Consider the following 19,164-nt stretch of genomic DNA (forward strand, 5'->3'; position numbering starts at 1 on the left):
ACCTCCTCACAGAGCCGTTTGACGGAAATTCACAGAACTCGTCACCCGAGTCATCTACAATTTCAGATGGATCGATGCATTCGACTTCCAAGGGTTCGACACCAGACTACATTAATCTGGATCAAAGCAAGTGGATTACACCGCTTCATTAACGAGCGACTAGCCGGTGAAGCTGCATAAGTTATGTCGATCGTGCACCGATGTTAATGAACCGTGATATATGCCTAGTTTTATTTATAGAGAATCGGACAATGACACACTGACAATTTTTCCAACCCCGTACGATGAGAGAGCTACCCTCCCAATCGGATATTATATCATCCTTGCGACGCACGATTACGGTTCAGCTATCTAATAAGTAGATTAGTCGCACTAATAACATTCAAAACGCTTTCTTCGTAAGTTGTTTTCATCCAATTTCGGTATCGCGCGTATTGAGCTCGAAATAACAATTTTTCGACGATTGCGGAACGTCGCGATTATGGAGCATCTTAGCGCGTGACCCACGACTCTCTGGTCTGCCCTGATATTTCCAAGTTCCAAACAACAAAAAAAAAGCAAACTCCGATCGATTCGCAATTAGCAATTGTAGTATGCTCGAATAATATTTATATTTATACCTCGTGACTGCAGCAGATGTAAGTGCATGTCTGTTATCCAGCGATGGACGGAGAGTTTCACCTAATGAAGCGAATGCGAGAGCGTGCAGCCATTGTTGTTGCGATAACATGTGCGAAAGAATATTCCATTCATCGATCGAGGGGTGAATCCTTCGGGTAGCGCGAGTTATAATCCGCGTTCAAACGCTGTTCTGTAGATTTGCACAAGTTGTCGCTCGCTAACGGGGATAGAGGTGATTCTATATGTACTACATAAAGAAGTCGAGCGATTGGCGAAGAGATTTAGACGGGGGTCGGGGACTCCTCTCCGAACAGACACCGAGTCTTTCTCGCAGATGCCGCCGATGCCCCGACGCCGTCGACGAAGAGCCCATTCTTCGCGCCGCGGTGCAAATTCATCCCTGACAAATAAAATTCAAGTTCTTCGATTCTGTGCAAATCTGACATCGGAGACGCCGCGGTCACCCGTCGTAGGGGGCTTCTCCAGTGTGGAACACTCGCCGAGCCTCCCCTGGACCACTCGTAATGGACCTGTTCCGAGATGGGTTTCGCGCTCGCGCTGCCGATCGTGGAAAATCGAAGGATGTCGCGAGTGCAACGACGAACGCCAATACACCGCTGATCGGTTGCGGCAAGATAAGCGATACCTCGGATTTGTTTTATCAGTCGACGGTCAATACCAGTGCAACCGATCGCAGACACGAGGTGAGTCTGCATCGGGTTACGATCGAGTGAATGGAGGTGCGCTCTTCGACACGGGTTCGCATTCGATGAAATCATCTTCGCCGGTGTAACGTTCGATATCCCTGTTCCTGCATCGTACCAACGCATACATCCCGCGAGTAACGCGAATCGGGTGAAATAATATGGGAAATTATTCGACTTCTCGATCGGAAGACCCGCGGCGCGGTAAAGGAACGTGCAACCGAGATCAATCCCTTCCTATCGTGGGTCAAGATTAATCTCTGACACGCCTATGCGGGACGCATACGCCGTTCGATAGATTATTCGTATCGCTGCGGTAATATTTCAATTGCGATCGGAGTACCAATACGGAACTCTCTTACCGATACTCCTACGCGTATACTACGTGGGCATCAACCGCGACGCACAGAAACTATTGGGCTATGATTGGGCCGATTAAATCTGCCTCGAGTCGGACTCGAGTCTAACTTTTGATTACGCATTGAATTTTCTTCGACGATAACAATGGAACGTTGAGCGTTGTTCACCCACATGCCCAACAGCCGTGCATCTTGTATCGAATAACGAATGCGAACGTTATACATACGTTATTCGCGCAGCGGTATCGGTAATCCGCCGCATATACGCGGTGACTTGTAGTAGCAGCGTTGCCCGGGCGAATCATTAATTTTAATTAGGTTCGAAACAGAAACGATGATCCCACAGCCGCGGTTGTGCCCTACCGTGGAATCGATTTCTTTCGCGTCGCGATCTAATTAGGTTTCGGACGGGTAGTCCGTCGATCGGACGCCAGTTCACTCGTCATCGTTGGACATCCGTCAACACTCGGCCGACAACGGCCAGTGTTTTCTTTCGTGGATCCGATCGATTTCGCAACATCTCCGACGGCTCGTCGACGTTAATATGAACGTTACGTAGGTAGGTACGTGTGACGCGCAATAGCCGACGTACGATATACCGTCGATACGAAACGCACATACCTCGTACATATGTTAGAGCGCGCCTGGCACGGTCGCAACGTGGACAGTTTTACTAAACAAACCAGCCGGCCGGCTATACGACACAGCTCTCCGGAAGATTACCAATGTCCAATATATGGAAGGGAAATCCGCGATCCATCTATTGTCGAATCGACCGTGACACTTACTTGGAATCGGTGAAAAATCAATCGAGTATCACCCGATAGGCATACGCTCCGCACCGAACGGTGAAGCTGAACGGCGCGCACCACACGAAGGATCTGAAAACGAGTATCGTTAGGCATGGCGAGGTGATCATAATTCGCGAAGCGCCGAAATCGTTGGGGTAAAGAAGCCGCCGCGCGATTATTAATTGCCGCTAATCAAAGGTGACGTTTGTTTGATCGGGGCGGAGGGGGTGCGACGGGGCCGTACTTGCAGGGGGTACGGTGAACAATACCGCTGCGCATGACATAATAATTTCAAACGATCTTGACCGCCCTCGCCAGTATCGTGCACCTCAATTCTCCATGTCCCAGGTATCGGCGACGTACGACGAAACGTGGCTCCAGTCTTACCCGCGTCGTCCGGATCCGGGCATGATCGACTTCGAGGCATCCTCGACTCCTGAAACCGCCACCGGAGGTGAAGGAAACGAACCACCGGACACGAGGCCACGACTGTACACCGTCGGTGAGTGCGCCCAAGAATTACATCCGTCGCTCCACCGTTCGAATTCGCGGGGCAACGGGTCACTTTTTATCCATTATTATAGCGACATATTTCGACGAAGGAAACGAGGAAAATAACGTTCGATGAATTCGGGTGATTCGAGATAACTGTCCCACGCACACCGTTAGAAAATTATCAATAATCGAAGAATCCATTTATAGATAAACCTGGAAGGCCGAAGGACCTCACCGTGGATTTCGACAGAGCGATCACATTATGCGGTCAGTTATTATCGGGTGTTTTTTGTAAATTTCATTTACCACACTATGCGTTTTCGTATCATAATTATCAAATTTTCATCGACATCTCGTACCTTCTCAGGATACGGGAGATATCACTACGAGCTTGTTTTCCTGTGCGGTTTGATCTTCATGTCAGCGGGTTTCCAGAATGGCCTGAACGCGTACATCCTGCCATCGGCATCCTGCGATCTCCGATTGTCGTCCGGGGAGAAAGGCTTACTAAACGTTGCATTTCTAGCCGGTGAAAATTAAAACAAATCAAACGAACTTTACATGGCGACAAATCAATTGGCTAGTATTTGATATCGATATCTAATTTCACGCAGGAGGCACAACGAGCGCAATGTTGTGGGGAATAATCGCCGACATTTTCGGCAGAAAGAACATCCTGGTGGGAACGCTATTAGCGGACGGAAGCATCACTCTGATTTCCTGCCTTTCGCAGAGCTTTCCGATTCTGTTCATCTTCCGATTCCTCAACGGATTCGTGTGAGTCTTGGAGATGAAGCGATCGAAAAGATTGAGAGTATTGCATTCGATGAATAAATATTTGCGAATAACGAGCAATTTTTATGCCTGAACAGCATCGGGGCGCCCGGAAGTCTAGTTTTTTCTTACCTAGGCGAGTTCCATGCGGAGAAGCAGCGCGCAAAAAGCATCTGCTACGTAGGATTTTTCTTCACTTTATCTTGGCTCGTACTTCCAGGTGGGTACGATAACTTGCTGCGGGTTTGTCTCTTCGTCGGTGATAAAAAAAAAACTTGATTTCAAGGGGTCGCGTGGATCGTCATACCGCTGACCTTCAACTTGCGACTCAACGGTCTCTTGTTAAACTCCTGGCGACTCTTCGTCGCGCTTTTCGGTGTGCCGCCGTTAGTCGCCGGCTTACTACTGACAAGATTTCCAGAGAGCCCGAAGTTTTTGGTATGCCAAGCGCGGTACAAGGAGGCTTTGAAGATTTTACGAAGCATATACGTCGCGAATAACAGGCGCAGAACTCACGAATATCCGGTGAGTACTCGGCGACGTGACGATGGATGCGAAACATCGACGAACGTGGTTTGACCGGCTTATAATTTCGAATGCCAGGTGAAAATTATCCTCGCAGAGGGATGCGCCCCTACTTCAAAAGAAGAGGCAGGTCCGAAGAGCGGTAAAGAAGAAAGCGGCGGCGTCAAGGTACTCTTTGGTAGCATTCGGAAGCAGATCGGCTGTCTTTTTACTCCACCGCTTCTCAAGTATGCGCTACTCTGCTCCACAATGCTCTTCGCCAATATGTTTGGGTATGTTACACCGGTATCGAATACCTCCCGTTCCCCTCGTCTCGTATCCAATCTCCGTCGTCGATTCCGTAAACGGGGAAAAAAAAAAGAAAGAAAGAAAAAAAAAAAACTTCATACCCAACTCACTATCAGATACTACGGTCTCGGCCTTTGGTTCCCGGAGCTCTTCAACCGGTTCGAGACTTATTACAAGCTGTATCCAAACTGCACGACGGTGACGATTTGCGAGTTGGCGAGCTTCGTCAATCCGTTGGGTGTCGGACCGGTAGCACAAGCGATTACCCGGGTCAGCAACGCAACCGGAGACGCACTCCCGTTTCTCAAGGTTCGGCAGACCGTCGACGACAACATATCGCTCGGCGAGGAACACATTGACGAACCTTTGTGCAACGGTACCATCGACGAAAAGGTTTTCGTCAACACGCTGACGATGAACGCGATCAGTCTCCTGGGTAACATCGCATCTGGCTACTTGGCCGATCGTCTAGGCAGACGAACGATGCCGGGTGAGTACCGCAAAGTGCGGAGTCGTCGCGTCGATGAAATGCCGATCGACAATCAATAAAGATGTTGATTCCTCCGCAGTTGCGACGATGGTGCTGGCGGGAACGTTCGGATGCGCGATTTATTTTTTAGAAACAGCCTTCCAGAACCTGGTGGTCGCCTGTCTGTTCTCGACGTTCATCGCTACGGCCAACATGGTCCTCAGCAGCGTAATCGTCGACGTATTTCCAACGAACGTCAGCGCGATGGCAATTTGCCTGGCGACATTATCCGGGAGGATCGGCGCAATCATGAGCAATCTACTCTTCGGCCTACTCCTGGACATCAATTGCGGTGTACCGATATTTCTCGTCGGTGGTGTCGTTATTCGTGAGTCAGACTAGCGTCGATCGAAGACATTCTCCGATTCTAAATTAAAGTCGCCGATTCGTTGTTTTTCAGTTGGCGGACTCCTCGGATTTTTTATACCGAAGAAGGGCGTCGTAAACGACATACGTATCGCCATACCGGCCTAGAAGAAAACCGTCAGCAATTGACCGCTGAATTTCGAAATACGTGTACACATGTGATAAATGATGGGATAATGCCTCGCGATGCACCTGGAAGTGGGGGTGGCCGTAACCGCCCCTTCACAAAATCGATGGACAGAGTATAGCTGAATCACGCGAAAAAACGGTTTCTACATGCAATTTGAGTGACGTAAATGCGGATCGGAATATTTGCCGACGCGACGCGTCAAATAACCGCGAAATTATCGGAAGGTCTCACCCGTGTTCATACGTTCCGGGTGCTTGTTGCTGATATTTTGCATAGGTCGACGCGTGATGTCAATCTCCGTGCGATAATCGAGTATCGCTCGACGAATTGTACAAATTCAACATTCGCCAATGTCAAGTGTTGAAAGTGTGGAAAATTTTTCAAGTGTCGAAGATGTAGGAGTATACGGGAACGACCGAAGGATCTGGTATCCAAATATTTTTTCGAACCACTAAGGCAATTGCTGATTTTATATATTTTCGTAAATAAAAAATGAAAGGATTCCCTTAGAGCTTTTGATACATATTCACATGAATTTGTCGTACATTCGATTAGAATTGAATATATGGTAGGTATAGCCATAGTTAAAATAGTTAGGTATGAATTGATATACCTATACATATAACCGTGTAGATGTATACAAGTCTTCGGAGGATACCTAGTTTAGAGTTGTTTTTATGATCGTTACCTTACTTACTACCAATATTTCATTACTATTGTTACCATCATAGAATAGTCGTTATTTATAGAATAACATTATTATAATTGGGTGTTCCTTATACTATTCATTCCCAATATATTATAAGTATATTTACATGTGAACAAGAATTATAACAACAACATATCAGGTATGTCGACGTGTGCGACTGCGTATACGTCGTGTGTGTACTATGTATAATCATTGCACTCGTACACGTTGATACACTTTTATCCGTAAGTTGTGAATATTGTAGATGTGCGCATTTCTGCTATAATACTCGCACGCACACGCACACGCACACGCACGCACGCACGCACACACGTTACAAACTAATTAAAAACTCGGGGTACTCTCACGTATTATAGTTATGTGGGTATATATATCTTACGTTATAGATTACGCCAGCGTGTTTGCTGGTCATTTTTTTTTTTTTTTTTTTTTTTGCCCTTTATTATTTATACAGCCATTAAAGCAGGGTAACACAATAAGTCCGACAATCTATAAAACGTCAGGCTTACTTATTTGCGACTATAACGCGTTTATTGCATGTTTGGAAAAGAATTCCTTTTCTTCTATTTCCTCGTTACACCTTCAATTCTAATCACTACCGTAGACGATCATTTTGGTACGTAGAGGTCGTAAGTTTCGAGAGGTATTCATTTTTGTTACCGCATGTCTATAACGATATGAATAATCAGGTATTCTACGTATACCATATTTGCGTATGTAAGCTCTCCCTAATGAAACACACACATACGAGTGTATGCTCTAGTACGTAATAATACAAAAAAACGAATACAAATACAAATACAAATGTACACACGAGTTTACCACAAATCACTGCAACTAAATCAATCAGCCAACCCTATTGCTCGTCGTTGGGGTTATCAATTACCGGTGAGCTGTCCTCAATTTTTTCACACCTTCCCCATCGTATATTATCATCGCTATGACTATCGTCGTCAGCGTGATCGTCGTCACTGTCGTTATTCCTATCATTGTTATTACGGTTATTGGTTTTATTACTAATTTTATCATTACTGTTATATTACTATCAATATCATAATGACCATTATTATTATTATTATTGTTGTTGTTGTTGTTGTTGTTATTGTTGTTATTGTTATTGTTATCACTGATAATATTACTACTATCAGTTCATTTATTACTTCTTTTCGCCATATACCAGTACACGTTTTAAATGTTTGGCTATTACAAACAAATGGTTGAAAATGAGAGCATCGATAACTTGAAATGGCTAAAATACGTGCGCTGTTAATGGAATTAACACAAAGATAATAAACACGCGGGCGCGCGCTCGTGGGTGTGTGGGTGTACGCACTTTATGTGACCGAGGTCAAGATCGCGGTGTTTTGAGGGCTATTGAAAAATCTCAATGAAAAAGAACCCTGAGTTTGAAGAGCGGAGGGAGAGGTCCGAAAAAACCTTGTCACCCCATCGTCCGATTTAAGCCAGATTTATCGGCCCAGAACATATACATGTGTATTTATCGTTCGACATTCCGTATAGTAGTTATATTATATAATTTAATAAGTAGTGAACGCTGTAAAAGGCACTATGTTTCACAGACATGATCCTTATAGCTGAAAAACTAGCTTCTCTTCGTTGTCCTGATTCTTGCAATCTTCGAGTCACCGGCAAATGGTACTTTGTCGTTATCGAAGAAAATAATAATAATAATAATAATAATAACAACAAGAGGCACTAATAGAATAAAAATTGTAATAATGTTCGCAAGAGCAATCGGTCAATATCGTTTATGCGTCGACTATTCCGTATTCAGTCGTTCTTCGGAATTTTTCTCGCTATGTACATTATAACAACCCTGCTGTGCATCGTATAAGGTTTCACTCATCGCACTTGACCGTTAAACCGTCTATTTTCGACAGCACATGCATGTAAGTACATACCCATACGCTACAGTATAATACAGCGCCGACTTTTAATTTGTTTCTTTGCTTATTTTCATCCCAGTTGGTTCGGTGAAGATAAATAACAGTGTCTAGAAATACATACATTTGGAGTTTTCCTCTATCAAAAATTTTACTCTTTTATAAATAACTATCTGATGTACACAAATTTAATATTTCAATATAACAAATATAAGCTATATTATGGGTAAATTGCAGTATAATATATTTTCAAAGGTAGTATACATATAGACATAGATCTTTCCTTTTCTATTTTTTTTTTTTTTTTTTTTTTTTCAATTGTTCCTCTTCTCCATCATTTTCTCGACTCTGTTTCTGTAATTTTTCAATTTCTTTCTTTTCAACAATTCTGTCGTCTCTTGTCTTTACATTTTAAATAGGCACAAAGAGGTGGGTATTTCGTGTGTACGCGTGGGTTTGTATTGTGTTTCTCGCGATATTTTCTTAAATTATATTTACATGATTGTACATTTATAATTATTGAATTAACGACTTTTGATCGACTATTACCAAGAATATATTTATGTATTTTTTTCATCTTCACCTGTATTTTCGCGAACTCCGATTATTATTACGATACTTACAATCCGACACATTCAGGCAGACGAAGCCGATTTATTTTCTAGAGACAGTCATTTTTCCCAATCGAACGATCCGATGTACACCGTATTACGTAACTAAAAAGAAGTCATTCACGGCCTTTAGCTAACAACGAATTTCGTTAAATATTTCATTTCACGTTTCATCATTTCACTGTCTAGTTATTCTAATTATTTTTATATAATCAAAACAAAGCTGACGATACGGTGATCAACATGAGTTGTCGAGAAAAATTTTTTCCCTCCAAACACACAGTTGCGGCGATTTTTGGTTTAAAACATATGGTAAATTTTTCATTTGTTTGCTTTTATGACTCTAAATTTAAATGATGTACATATTTATTAGAACAACAAATAGCATGATAAACTTATGCATAATTGTCTGAAAATGTAGTTGCAGTTGTTGTTGTCGTCATTATGATTTTTTTCTATTACCATTATCCGGTATCACCGACATCTTGAAATTCAACAGCATCCACTTTCAACACGATGGAAGTAATCGTAGTGAAATGAAGAATCAACGATACGACGTGCACAAATCCGACGGTATAAATCCGATTTGGTTTTCATTGATAGGTTTTCAACGATACGCAGACATATAGCCAAGTGTCGAAGTAGGAATTCCAAGGGTAGGCCGTCCACTATTCTTTTTTCGTTTTCCAATGGATCGCAACTATTCACAGTACTGGCGCATTTTTCAGCCGGAATAAAATGTAGTCGTTTGCAATTGTCGTAAAAGACGAATACGATTAAACGTAGGAAACAATATTACCAGAAATAATTGACAGTTATTATTATGTAAAAATAAGACTTGCCATAGCAATATTCTCAACAACAACAACAACAACAGCAACAACACGACAACGGCGATAACATGGAAAATAATAAGAAGAATAGTAACAAAAACCACGATGATAATATCGATAAGATTTGAAATGACCAAGCAATTCTCGAATGCCGCGAGGGATGATAGTTATTCAATAAAAATGATAATCGTAAATTTCTCAAAGGTATAAAGTACAGATCTGCAAAATCCGTATAAATGTTCCGGTTAATCAGTCACAAGCAATTAGGTCTAGATTAAAAACCGCGAACGGCGGGGCAGGGAGGGGGGGGGGGGGGGGGGGGGACGAGTATATTTGTACGACAGTGTCGAATAGTGCAGTCGGACAATGAGTCGCTTTATCGCTTCCCCATGTAGAGATCCCGAGGCACGACGTAGGAGTAAATTGGCGATCAACGTAGGATAATCAAGGTAGGACGGTAGGTCGACTTACGGGGATGTGACACGGGTCAAAAACTTGGGCTTCCTCGTCCCTTAGCCGGGTGCGGAAAATACAAATTCGAAACAATGTCGCAGCGGCGCGAACAAAACATAGAATCGGCGAAGTTTGATGAGAGATCACCTGCAGGGGGCGAGCAAAACCTCGAGCCAGCACGGACAGGAGGTGACCTCTTGCCGGGAGTACTTGGGTCCCCATCCTTTGGCGAAGCTTATGCGGACGGAATTTACGTCAACGGGTCCGCTAGCGGACCCGCCCGGGTTACCCGTGGGACAACCCGACGAAGATGCGGCGTAGGAGCGGTGAAGTTGCAGAGTCTTCGCGCGGTCGAATATGTTAAGACAGAAACCAGGCGGCACCCTGTAGACCAGAAGCGTGCGAGACTCGGGATCGTCGAGCGTCGGCGAATTTACGAAAATCGGATTTTCAGACCTATTGTAAGCCCAGACACCGTCGGATTCGTCGCTCAGCATCAGACCTTGGGATAAAATAGAAAAAGCTGAGACGACGAGCTTCGCTGCAACGACACACCTAGTTCGAATGCGAGTCTATTCGTTCGAATGGAAATGACGACAGACGCGAGTATTGTTCGTCGAAAGAATATACTAACCGAGTCCTATTTTGCTGCGTGTCTTTTGAATCATCGGGGAGGTGGAGTGATTTTCGGCGAGCGTCGCCAGGCAGAGACCGTCTCCGTCCAGAAGCGAGTCGAACACGTTCACCGTCGACGGTTCGACGGGATAAAGACGACCGACTCTACCCCCAAGTTCCCAGTAAGCCAGAGTGCACCATTCCCTTTGTCCCGACGAATCTGGAACAGATAAATTGTCGAGATGAGCCCGATGAAACGATTCGCAGGATGACAGATCGATCGCCGATACTGGGGCGGAGGAAGAAGAATCGTAAATTGATCACGAAACGCGGTGGCAAGGGCGTATAAAGAGACGCCTGTTGCTCGCTCCATCGGAAATTCTTTTCGTACGATATCCCGAGGGTTCGCGGCGCACTGTATAGGTATACGCGATCGTGTGCAAACTCTCGCCCATCTATCCGAGTCCGGAGAGCGGCGACCTGTTGCTCGCAACGCTTTGTCGCCGGGGTAGTTGGTCGCCTCTGTCGCGAACCCCATTCCCTTTTCATCGTCGATTTGCGACATTGTACATTTTTCGCCGGACAGGGAGTTCGAAGCCGAGTTATGTACGACGATACATCGTCAACTCGTTGACCTTTTGTTTACGTTCTCGTCATCCCGTCCGAGTATCTTCGGAGTTTGCTCCGCGCGCGTCGTCTCCGTGGGTCATCCCACGCGCCTCTGTGACAACGGCGAACGGTGCGAGCGTGTTACGGCACTTGGCACGTATGATGTGTACGTACGTGTGGGTATGCGACGTACGTCAACGTCACGTCGTCCGTCGACGATCGCAATTATCTGATAATTTTCATCCTGTTCTGCGAAAAAGTTTTCCGCTGCTCCGTGCAGCTGCCGTCACGTCGGAAGAGCCGAAGGCTTTTCATATTCGTGCGCGTCTCGAGTTAGGTAGACAAGTCCGAGGAACTTATCGGTGGGCATGTGCAATGTACGCGTGCATACGTATACGTGCGTACCGACGTACACAGCGAGTACTGCGCAGCGTCGCTCGGTCGAGACGAGTATGAATTTGATAAATTGTCACGGCTCGTCGTCGGCGTGTAATGCTCGGGAATTATCGCACGGGATCTATTTGCGTTCGTATTCCCGAAACACGGGAGTACGTATCCTTTGGCGGTAATTGTAACGCTGAACTCGCGGTAGCCAACTTCAACGAACATCCGCGTGCCGCTGACTACGAGATCGCTCGGCCACCGAATAATGCAACGATACAATCGCCCGACTCGCGGCAAAGCTTATCCTCGAAAATCCGCGATGACCGGTCGCATTAACGCCGATCGGTTCAATTTGGGTATAAGCCAGCAGCAGTCGGAGCGTCGACTCGATTGGTCGTACCTACGAGCAACGCCGCACCTCCCCCAAGATTCGGAAGACGCGCAAAACTTTGACGACTTTTGCGCGAAGAGGATACAGTAGAAGGGGATCGGACGGACTGAAAATCAAACGGTCGGCTGTACCTACTCGTACTTGGCTCGATGGAAGTCGCTGGACGATCGGACGACATTTTAGCACGGTATTACGATCTTGTATTACGGCAAGAGGTTATCCGAACCACCGACTTCCACCGAGCCAAGTGTACGCGTCGCACGCATAGATTCGGTAAAGAGATATCGGAAGTCGCAAGCAGACACGATACGGTTGGATTAGATACGCGGTTGTGTGGGTCGTACGTACGTACGTATCTACGTTGGATACGTGCATCGTACGATAGCCGATGTAGATGGATGTGCGTAGGTATACAGAGAAGGTACGTACGTACAGCAACGTAGGTGGCTGTACGGTTCGTTAGGCGGGGCAGGGGTGTGAGAGAAACCTCTCGCGGATAAAAATAGATATTACGAGTTAACGCGGCGCCAAGATTGCGAGCTATCGGGTGGATTACGTCACCGGCGTAGCTCGGAGGACCGCGAGAGGCACGGCGCCGCGGCAACCGCGTATCGGCGGCGGGGCAAGGACGTTGCCCGTCGCGACGCTGATTCCAAGAGACACCGAACTTGCACCTCGTTCGTACGTGCGCCGGTGGTGGTCCGCCGCTTACTCGTTACGTAGGTATACGCCGGTAATAAGTTGTCGGCTTCCGTTCGCCCGCGATTATCGACAACATTATTACGCGCGCTGTGCAAACGAGAGGCTATCGGAGATCCGACGAACATCCAACGTCTTCCATCTAATTTCTTGCGAAATCAACGAATGTTCTTAGCATTTCGTGCCGCGGCCACTATGTTCACTGGGAACGATATCAAGTCCCACCAGATCCAACATCGCACCGCTGGTATGCGAGAGATCGGAGAATCGTCCGGTCGTTTTCAAGGGATGGGCGTTCGTCCCGTGCGTCCTCATCGAGCAGAAGAGGCGGAAGGCGGCGGGGATTATGGAAGAAAGCATACACGCCTGATAACGATGCGTGAATAAATAATTCGCCCGCGATTCGATCGTGTCACCGCGTGCGACGTTCATTCGAGGACGGAAATCGTAGCGCAAACGCGACGGCAAAGACCGGAGCTGAGGTGTATTCAACGTGCAACGTAGTCGGACGATAAGTACGGAGATTTCCTCCCCGCGGCATGACATTGTTACAGCTGACGGAGTTGTTGAGTCGACGGACAATGAACAGGTACTTTGTGGGAAGTCGGTCGTACATGCGGCGACGGAAAGGGTGTTGTGGCCCTCGTTCGAGTGGGTCGATTCGCATTTTCGCAGCGTTGGTTTCGCGGGCCAGCGGAGGACTCGTTTCGTTGGCAGACTCGTGCTTCCTGTTATCGAACACTGTGGGAACGACCGTAGGACATCGCCCGTGCCCGTGGTCGCACGAGTGGAAATTCATTTTCAGCGCCACGAAACCGATGGGTGGTGCGATCGTTGGCGTCAGCGACGAGGAAAGAGTCGGACGGACCGGAGAGGAAGAAGAAGAAACCGGAGTCGACACGAGAAGTCTACGGCGGTTGATCCACAGCTAGCCTTGAGCGCGGCGTCGAGTCAGAGGACATCAATGGATGTACCTGTAGGTATATAAATATCTACCTCACATTCCGTCGCAGGTTCGCGGGGACTTGGGAATCGAACGATCGACGCCACGGGGCAGAACGGGACACGGGGACAAAAAAAAAAAGACCGCGCGGCGGCGGATACGTGTTTTCCCTTCGGTTTCGTGAAAACGAAAATCGGACGAGCGTTGTCCGACAACGAGCTTCTATAACTTCGTCAGGAGTCAACCGTATGAGAAACGTGTCGACGCTTTGTAATGCCTCAACTGTAAAAGATGGCCCGACGCCAGTGAAGGCGCCACATACCGGGCGCCGCCTAGCAGCACCACACCACCACCTCGGCCCCTTCGTCGCGCCGCTCGTCTTCGTCTTCGCATCCACATCCACATCCACATCCACATCCACATCCACATCCACATCCACATCCACATCGACATCCACATCGACATCCCTGCGCGTTTACGCGTACGTACCCCTGCTTTCGGTTCGACGCGAACGACGACCGACGAGCTTTTCGCTTGTGTCGGGGTTCGGCGCACGCGGGGACAAAGCTTGCGCTCCGGTGGCTGATTACGTAGGACAAACGCGCTACGTACCCCTCCCGGTAGTGAGCGGTTGACTCCTCGACGTTTCCTCGCCGGTTTGTGCATTCGTACGCCACGAAGATAGGCGTCGAATGCAAACGCCGCACGGCGGGATGCTCCGTTCGGGGCATTTCTGCAGTCGGCCATCCATCGCTTCCCTCCGTTTTTCCGTTTCTTCTTCTTTCTTTTCGTACGTTATTCTTTCATCTTTCGACCTTTGTTCCAGCTTAGTTTGACGCGCATCGTGGAACCCGAGGAACTACGCGACACGATAAACGCGGCCTTCGCTCACCTCGCAAAGCCGCTCCTCTTCCAATTTCACGTCTCCTCGTCTCTCGCAGCATCTCGCTTACGTCAGTCAAACACGCCGCGCGGGTCTAACCAAAGATAAGCGATTCCGTTCTCACTAAAATTACACTCCACCGGCATTGCTATCCGGAATTTCTTTTGACGAGACCGCGCATCGCGCTTTCACTCACAGCTTTCAGCTGCGACTCGACCGGCCCTGCGGGTAATTTTATGCCAATTACACCCATTGTCCACGGACGTACGCACGAGCGCCTCCCTCGGCTGGAACACTCGCAATTATAGGCCCCACCGCGAGTCCTTCGTCCATGTGAAAATTGTAGCGAATTTCGATCGAGTAGACAACGCGGATCGACTCTACGTGTACGCGAAGTGGAAGAATCGAAAATCAATCGAATCGACGACCGTAGGCGAGCACCTATCTTCCATGTATGCGACGTCGCGTCTAACCGCGTATATAGCTGACTGTCGTTAGAGAGAAAGGATCGCTTACAATCTTCGCTGCTGCAGTTACGCAACGAACACCGTTCGGCTATATTTGTAACGAACGCATACCGCTGCAGCGATCGTTCGATGAGGCTGACGAAGCTCCATAGCTTATTCGTGGACGTAGGCATCGCGCAAAGCGTACGGGTGGCGCATAGGCGGAATCAAATACGAGAAGTAAAACGAACATCGAGGAGGGAATTTCAACCCTCGATCTTTTGGCGCGGTGTATCTTCGTGTGGCGCGTAACGTGAAAATAAACATTCAATGGAAACGATATGCCCGGCGTTGCGCCGCTCTCCGTCAGGATTATTTCGGCGCGATACCCGCGATCGGCCACGACACGGTCGTACCGCTCGATCGAGAGCCCTCGCTACCGCATCGAAATACAGGAAGTAGGGAAAAATGGAAAAGGGAAACCGCCGCCTCGACGGATGGCGCGCGTACGTCGGGAACTCGTACAGGTAGAGGATGGGTACACCCGCGTCCATTGCTCAGCTGGCGAGGCATCGGGGTCAATAGCACCGTCTACCCGCAAACGCAAAAGAGATCTGCCCGAGATCGTAACATTCGCCAGTCTGATTCTGAACGGTGAACCGCGAGCTTCCAAACGGCGAACATTGGGTGGTTCGCGAGCAGCGTATGCATCGCACCTGCCCCTTTCGTTATACACGCCTCGTGGTACGTGCAAGACGCATCGGGATAACTCGTCCGAGCAGGTGCGGGAGCGAAAATGCTTCGAACATCGACGTATTCACCTAACGACGATTCGACGCTCCGTTACATTAGAGATGGAGAGAAAGCCGATAAGTCGTAATGACGAGAGAAGAGGGCAAAGATGCGGACGAAGAACGCCCCGAGCGCAGGTGGATCTCCAAACATCCCCTTTAGGAAAGGAAGTTCACGGGTATGTCGTCGGCGGCAAGGGCAACCCGCGGCAGTTGGTCGACCGTGAGGGAGGCTGCGCTGACCTCGACCCTGTACACGATCGATAAACCGTTGGCAAAGTTGTTACTCTTCTACCCTGTATGCACATTGTGGCGGTACGCTGAATCCTGCGTTCGTCTACTTCGCAATAGACGGTAATCGTTTTCGTATACGCGGAAGCGATTTCGAAAATTCAAAACCTTCCGATTCATAGATTTCCGAATTACGTACTCAAGATACAATCGTACGTGTACGCGGGGCATCCGAGTCGGCGGTGATTCCGACCGATTGCTCGTCAACGATACGACCGACGACAAGACCTGCGCAGGATTACGATCGAGATCAGGGAAGCTGTCGTTCTCGCGTGGATTATCCCATGTGTGCGTAACCGTCGAATCTTCTCCAAATCCCGGCTGCCCTCGATACATTCGGCACGGTCTCGATCTCCTCATACGAAAGAAATTCACAATTTGTGCAACGGTTAGATTCGCAAAAGCCGATATTTATTGTTAGCCCCGACTACGTATGCACGGGTAGATACGCGAATCGTTGGAGCGAACGTACGGTAATCGGCGTGGCCGATTATGATGTAGAAAGATAAATTGACGAATATCTCTCCAAACATAAGCATTTCGGTTAGGTGAGCACGAGGTGAGCGATATAATATAATCTACGTACGGTCTGCGGCACGAGACACATACCGTTGCAGTTGTGCTACGTAAACACGTAGCTTACGAGTACGTTGTTTGCACATGCGGAGGCAGCGTTGGGAAAGTTGACTAACAATAAAATAAATCAATAAAGTAGTTGACGGTGGTAATAGTGGTGGGCATAGCGGTCGTTGGTTGTGGCGCAGAGGCGTCGGTGTCGGTGTTTAACGTCGGAGTCGCGATAGTGGAAGGCGAACCGGCGGGGCAGCCGAGCGAGGTCGCGACACATGCGGCAGCTGTCTGGCGCCAGACCCCTCCGCGCCGCGCTACTTCCCTCTTCGACGATCGCCGACTGGCCGGCCGGCCGGCCGGCCGGCCGGCTTTTCACCGGGACGAGGACAACCAAATTGTGACGATGACGGAGGAGCCAAAAAGAAGAAGAAGAAGAAGAAAAAGAAGAAGAAAGAGGAGGAGGAGGAGAAGGAGGAGGAGGAGGAGGAGGAGGAGGCGGCGTAGGTGACGGTGACCGAACGGCGTCGGGAGCACATGCTGATTTCGCAACGCGTACGAATCCCAACGGTTTGCGCCCACCTCGATTCTACATTCATCGGAGGGGCGAAGGTAGCGAAGGATCCTTGCGAACGAGGGTCCTACGGCAACGGGTCCGCCGAAGACGAGTGCCGAATCTACCGCGGGGAAAAGTCACTACATCTACAACAGAGAGAATAACCCGCGCACGAATCGTACAGCCGATAGATGATACGTACGTGCGGTATAAACGCATACGATGTACAAGTTTGGGCCTCACCCGCTATTCGAGCCCCTGGTTACGATTCCGGCCCAACGCCGTGACTGACCGCGATGCACGGCCACCGTCCGATCGAAAATTTCGAAAACAATCACACTCCCGACGAAGAACACCGGCGGTCCTCGAAGTGTGCGTAGAATACATTTGTATACTCACGTATACACATATAGGTCTACTCGAGTACCCGAGCGAGGGGGAAAAAACAAGGATAGCTTGCAACTGGTTGGCCTCACGCGCACGTGTCTCACCTTACCGTGTTCGAGCAAATTGTTTTCGTCGCTAAATCTATACCGGAATACCCATACACGTACCTCCTATTCGCGCGCATTCGTTGCGCCCATTCATATAAATTTCGACGTTGAGATCGCATGGGCGCACGAGATGACGTCACGTAGACGCACTCGATAACGCAACGGTACAACACCTGGACCGCAACGAGCGGAGGGGTCAAACGGACGTAGAGAAGAGCCGGCGTTCGGACATTCATTTCATGCACTCCCTATTATACCAGAGTGGCGAACGCGAACGGGATGAAAAATGAAGCATTTCTGAGCGTAGCGTAGTTTTACTCGGTGAACATTTTCGAGTTCGTCCGAAAGACTGCTTGAATTTCGTGCAACGAAACAAATTGAATTTGTTGAAAAATGTTTTCAATAACTGGAATGAGTGGATTTTCCATTATTAAAGGAACGGTTCGCGTGATTCAAATTCACCTACGTCGCATAATGAGTCACGGTGAACCTCTACGTCGACCTTTCACCGAAATTCCAACCTATGGGGAACTGTCGAATCCCAACTACTACCGGGTCCAAGAGTGATTGCGGGACCGTATCCTTCAACTCGAAACCTCGATAATACAGGATATTCGGATTTACGATATTTTTCAATTACCTTCGCCGTTGGTGGTTAGGGAGCCAGGAAGTGGCGACGAATTTTCGTTTCTCGCGTGGTCGTACGGGTGTGAAGCGTTCCCTTCGCTCGGAGCTCGATCTGGAAGAAAAAAATTGAGAGGAATGTTGAAAGAGATAAATTAAAACTGCATGCGCAACATTATAGAATTGGGAATGTAATCGTTCTTTGCGTCATCCGTATGATGCGATCGGATCGAAATTGTGAATCACGGAACGCGTTCGCGGTTTCGTATAAAAAGTATAACGACACGGACATGCAACGAGAACGTTGAAGACAACGATAATAGGTACGATTGCCGCCGGACGCAAGATTGAAAAACCGATGCAGAGCTAGTCGTTCGTACTCGCGTGCGTTGTAGCTATAGGTACACGAGTCGGGCCGTGAATTTTTCGAACCAACGGAACGGAGAGTGACGGGGAGAGAAGAGCAGAGAGCGAGGGCCAACGTCATAAAGTGGTCCGGCTGCTGCGGGGTCTGTTGGTCGGTCGGTCGCATTCTTTCGAGATTCTTGGGTCTCGCTCCCGAGGGACTCTTCTGAACCCCGGAGCGCGGTTTCCTCTTATCGCGCGAGTCGTCCCACTCTTATTCCTGAACGTGTTACACGGGCGTACGTACCGATCGTAAGTGCATGCGCTCAAAAAATCGTAAAAATATAGAAGACTCATTCCACTTCGACGCGTTCGCGCTCGCGGGATCGGGAGCGAATGAAATACCTGTTTCAACATATTCGCGTTGCCATTCG

General features: G+C 48.1%; 2 protein-coding genes across 6 annotated transcripts in view; one reads left to right on the forward strand and one right to left on the reverse strand.

Annotated features, from left to right (window-relative positions):
• Positions 1-6,779, forward strand: LOC105693199 (synaptic vesicle glycoprotein 2C-like). Of its 4 annotated transcripts, none has more exons than XM_048656726.1 (11): positions 1-1,325; positions 2,824-2,977; positions 3,178-3,237; positions 3,338-3,499; positions 3,585-3,747; positions 3,843-3,964; positions 4,031-4,269; positions 4,348-4,541; positions 4,674-5,047; positions 5,127-5,414; positions 5,487-6,779. In XM_048656726.1, the coding sequence occupies exons 1-11, from the start codon at positions 1,146-1,148 to the stop codon at positions 5,558-5,560; spliced, it is 2,010 nt and encodes a 669-aa protein (XP_048512683.1). In that variant the 5' UTR covers positions 1-1,145; the 3' UTR covers positions 5,561-6,779. The 4 variants fall into 4 exon arrangements, with proteins under 4 accessions (XP_048512683.1, XP_048512684.1, XP_048512685.1 ...); XM_048656727.1 differs by lacking the exon at positions 1-1,325 and adding an exon at positions 1,344-2,243; XM_048656728.1 differs by lacking the exon at positions 1-1,325 and adding an exon at positions 2,269-2,728.
• The window catches only part of LOC105693244 (mothers against decapentaplegic homolog 3), a 24,094-nt gene continuing 11,608 nt past the window's right edge, over positions 6,679-19,164 (reverse strand). The window contains exons 3-5 of one of the 2 annotated variants that reach the window (XM_012413051.3): positions 18,402-18,500; positions 10,727-10,927; positions 6,679-10,594 (exon numbers count right to left, since the gene is read on the reverse strand). In XM_012413051.3, the coding sequence (XP_012268474.2) occupies positions 10,236-10,594; positions 10,727-10,927; positions 18,402-18,500 (659 nt within the window). In that variant the 3' untranslated portion in view covers positions 6,679-10,235. The remainder of the gene's footprint in view (positions 10,595-10,726; positions 10,928-18,401; positions 18,501-19,164) is intronic. The other variant, XM_048656731.1, reaches the window with a different exon arrangement.

This window comes from Athalia rosae, chromosome 6 (genome assembly GCF_917208135.1).
Source record: "Athalia rosae chromosome 6, iyAthRosa1.1, whole genome shotgun sequence".
Lineage (NCBI taxonomy): Eukaryota > Metazoa > Arthropoda > Insecta > Hymenoptera > Athaliidae > Athalia > Athalia rosae.

Coding starts and splice junctions, on each gene's coding strand:
- LOC105693199 (XM_048656726.1), top strand. CDS start 1,146: ATGGACCTGTTCCGAGATGGGTTTCGCGCTCGCGCTGCCGATCGTGGA. Junction 3,500..3,584: donor AAACGTTGCATTTCTAGCCG/GTGAAAATTAAA, acceptor AATTTCACGCAG/GAGGCACAACGAGCGCAATG. Junction 5,415..5,486: donor CGTCGGTGGTGTCGTTATTC/GTGAGTCAGACT, acceptor GTTGTTTTTCAG/TTGGCGGACTCCTCGGATTT.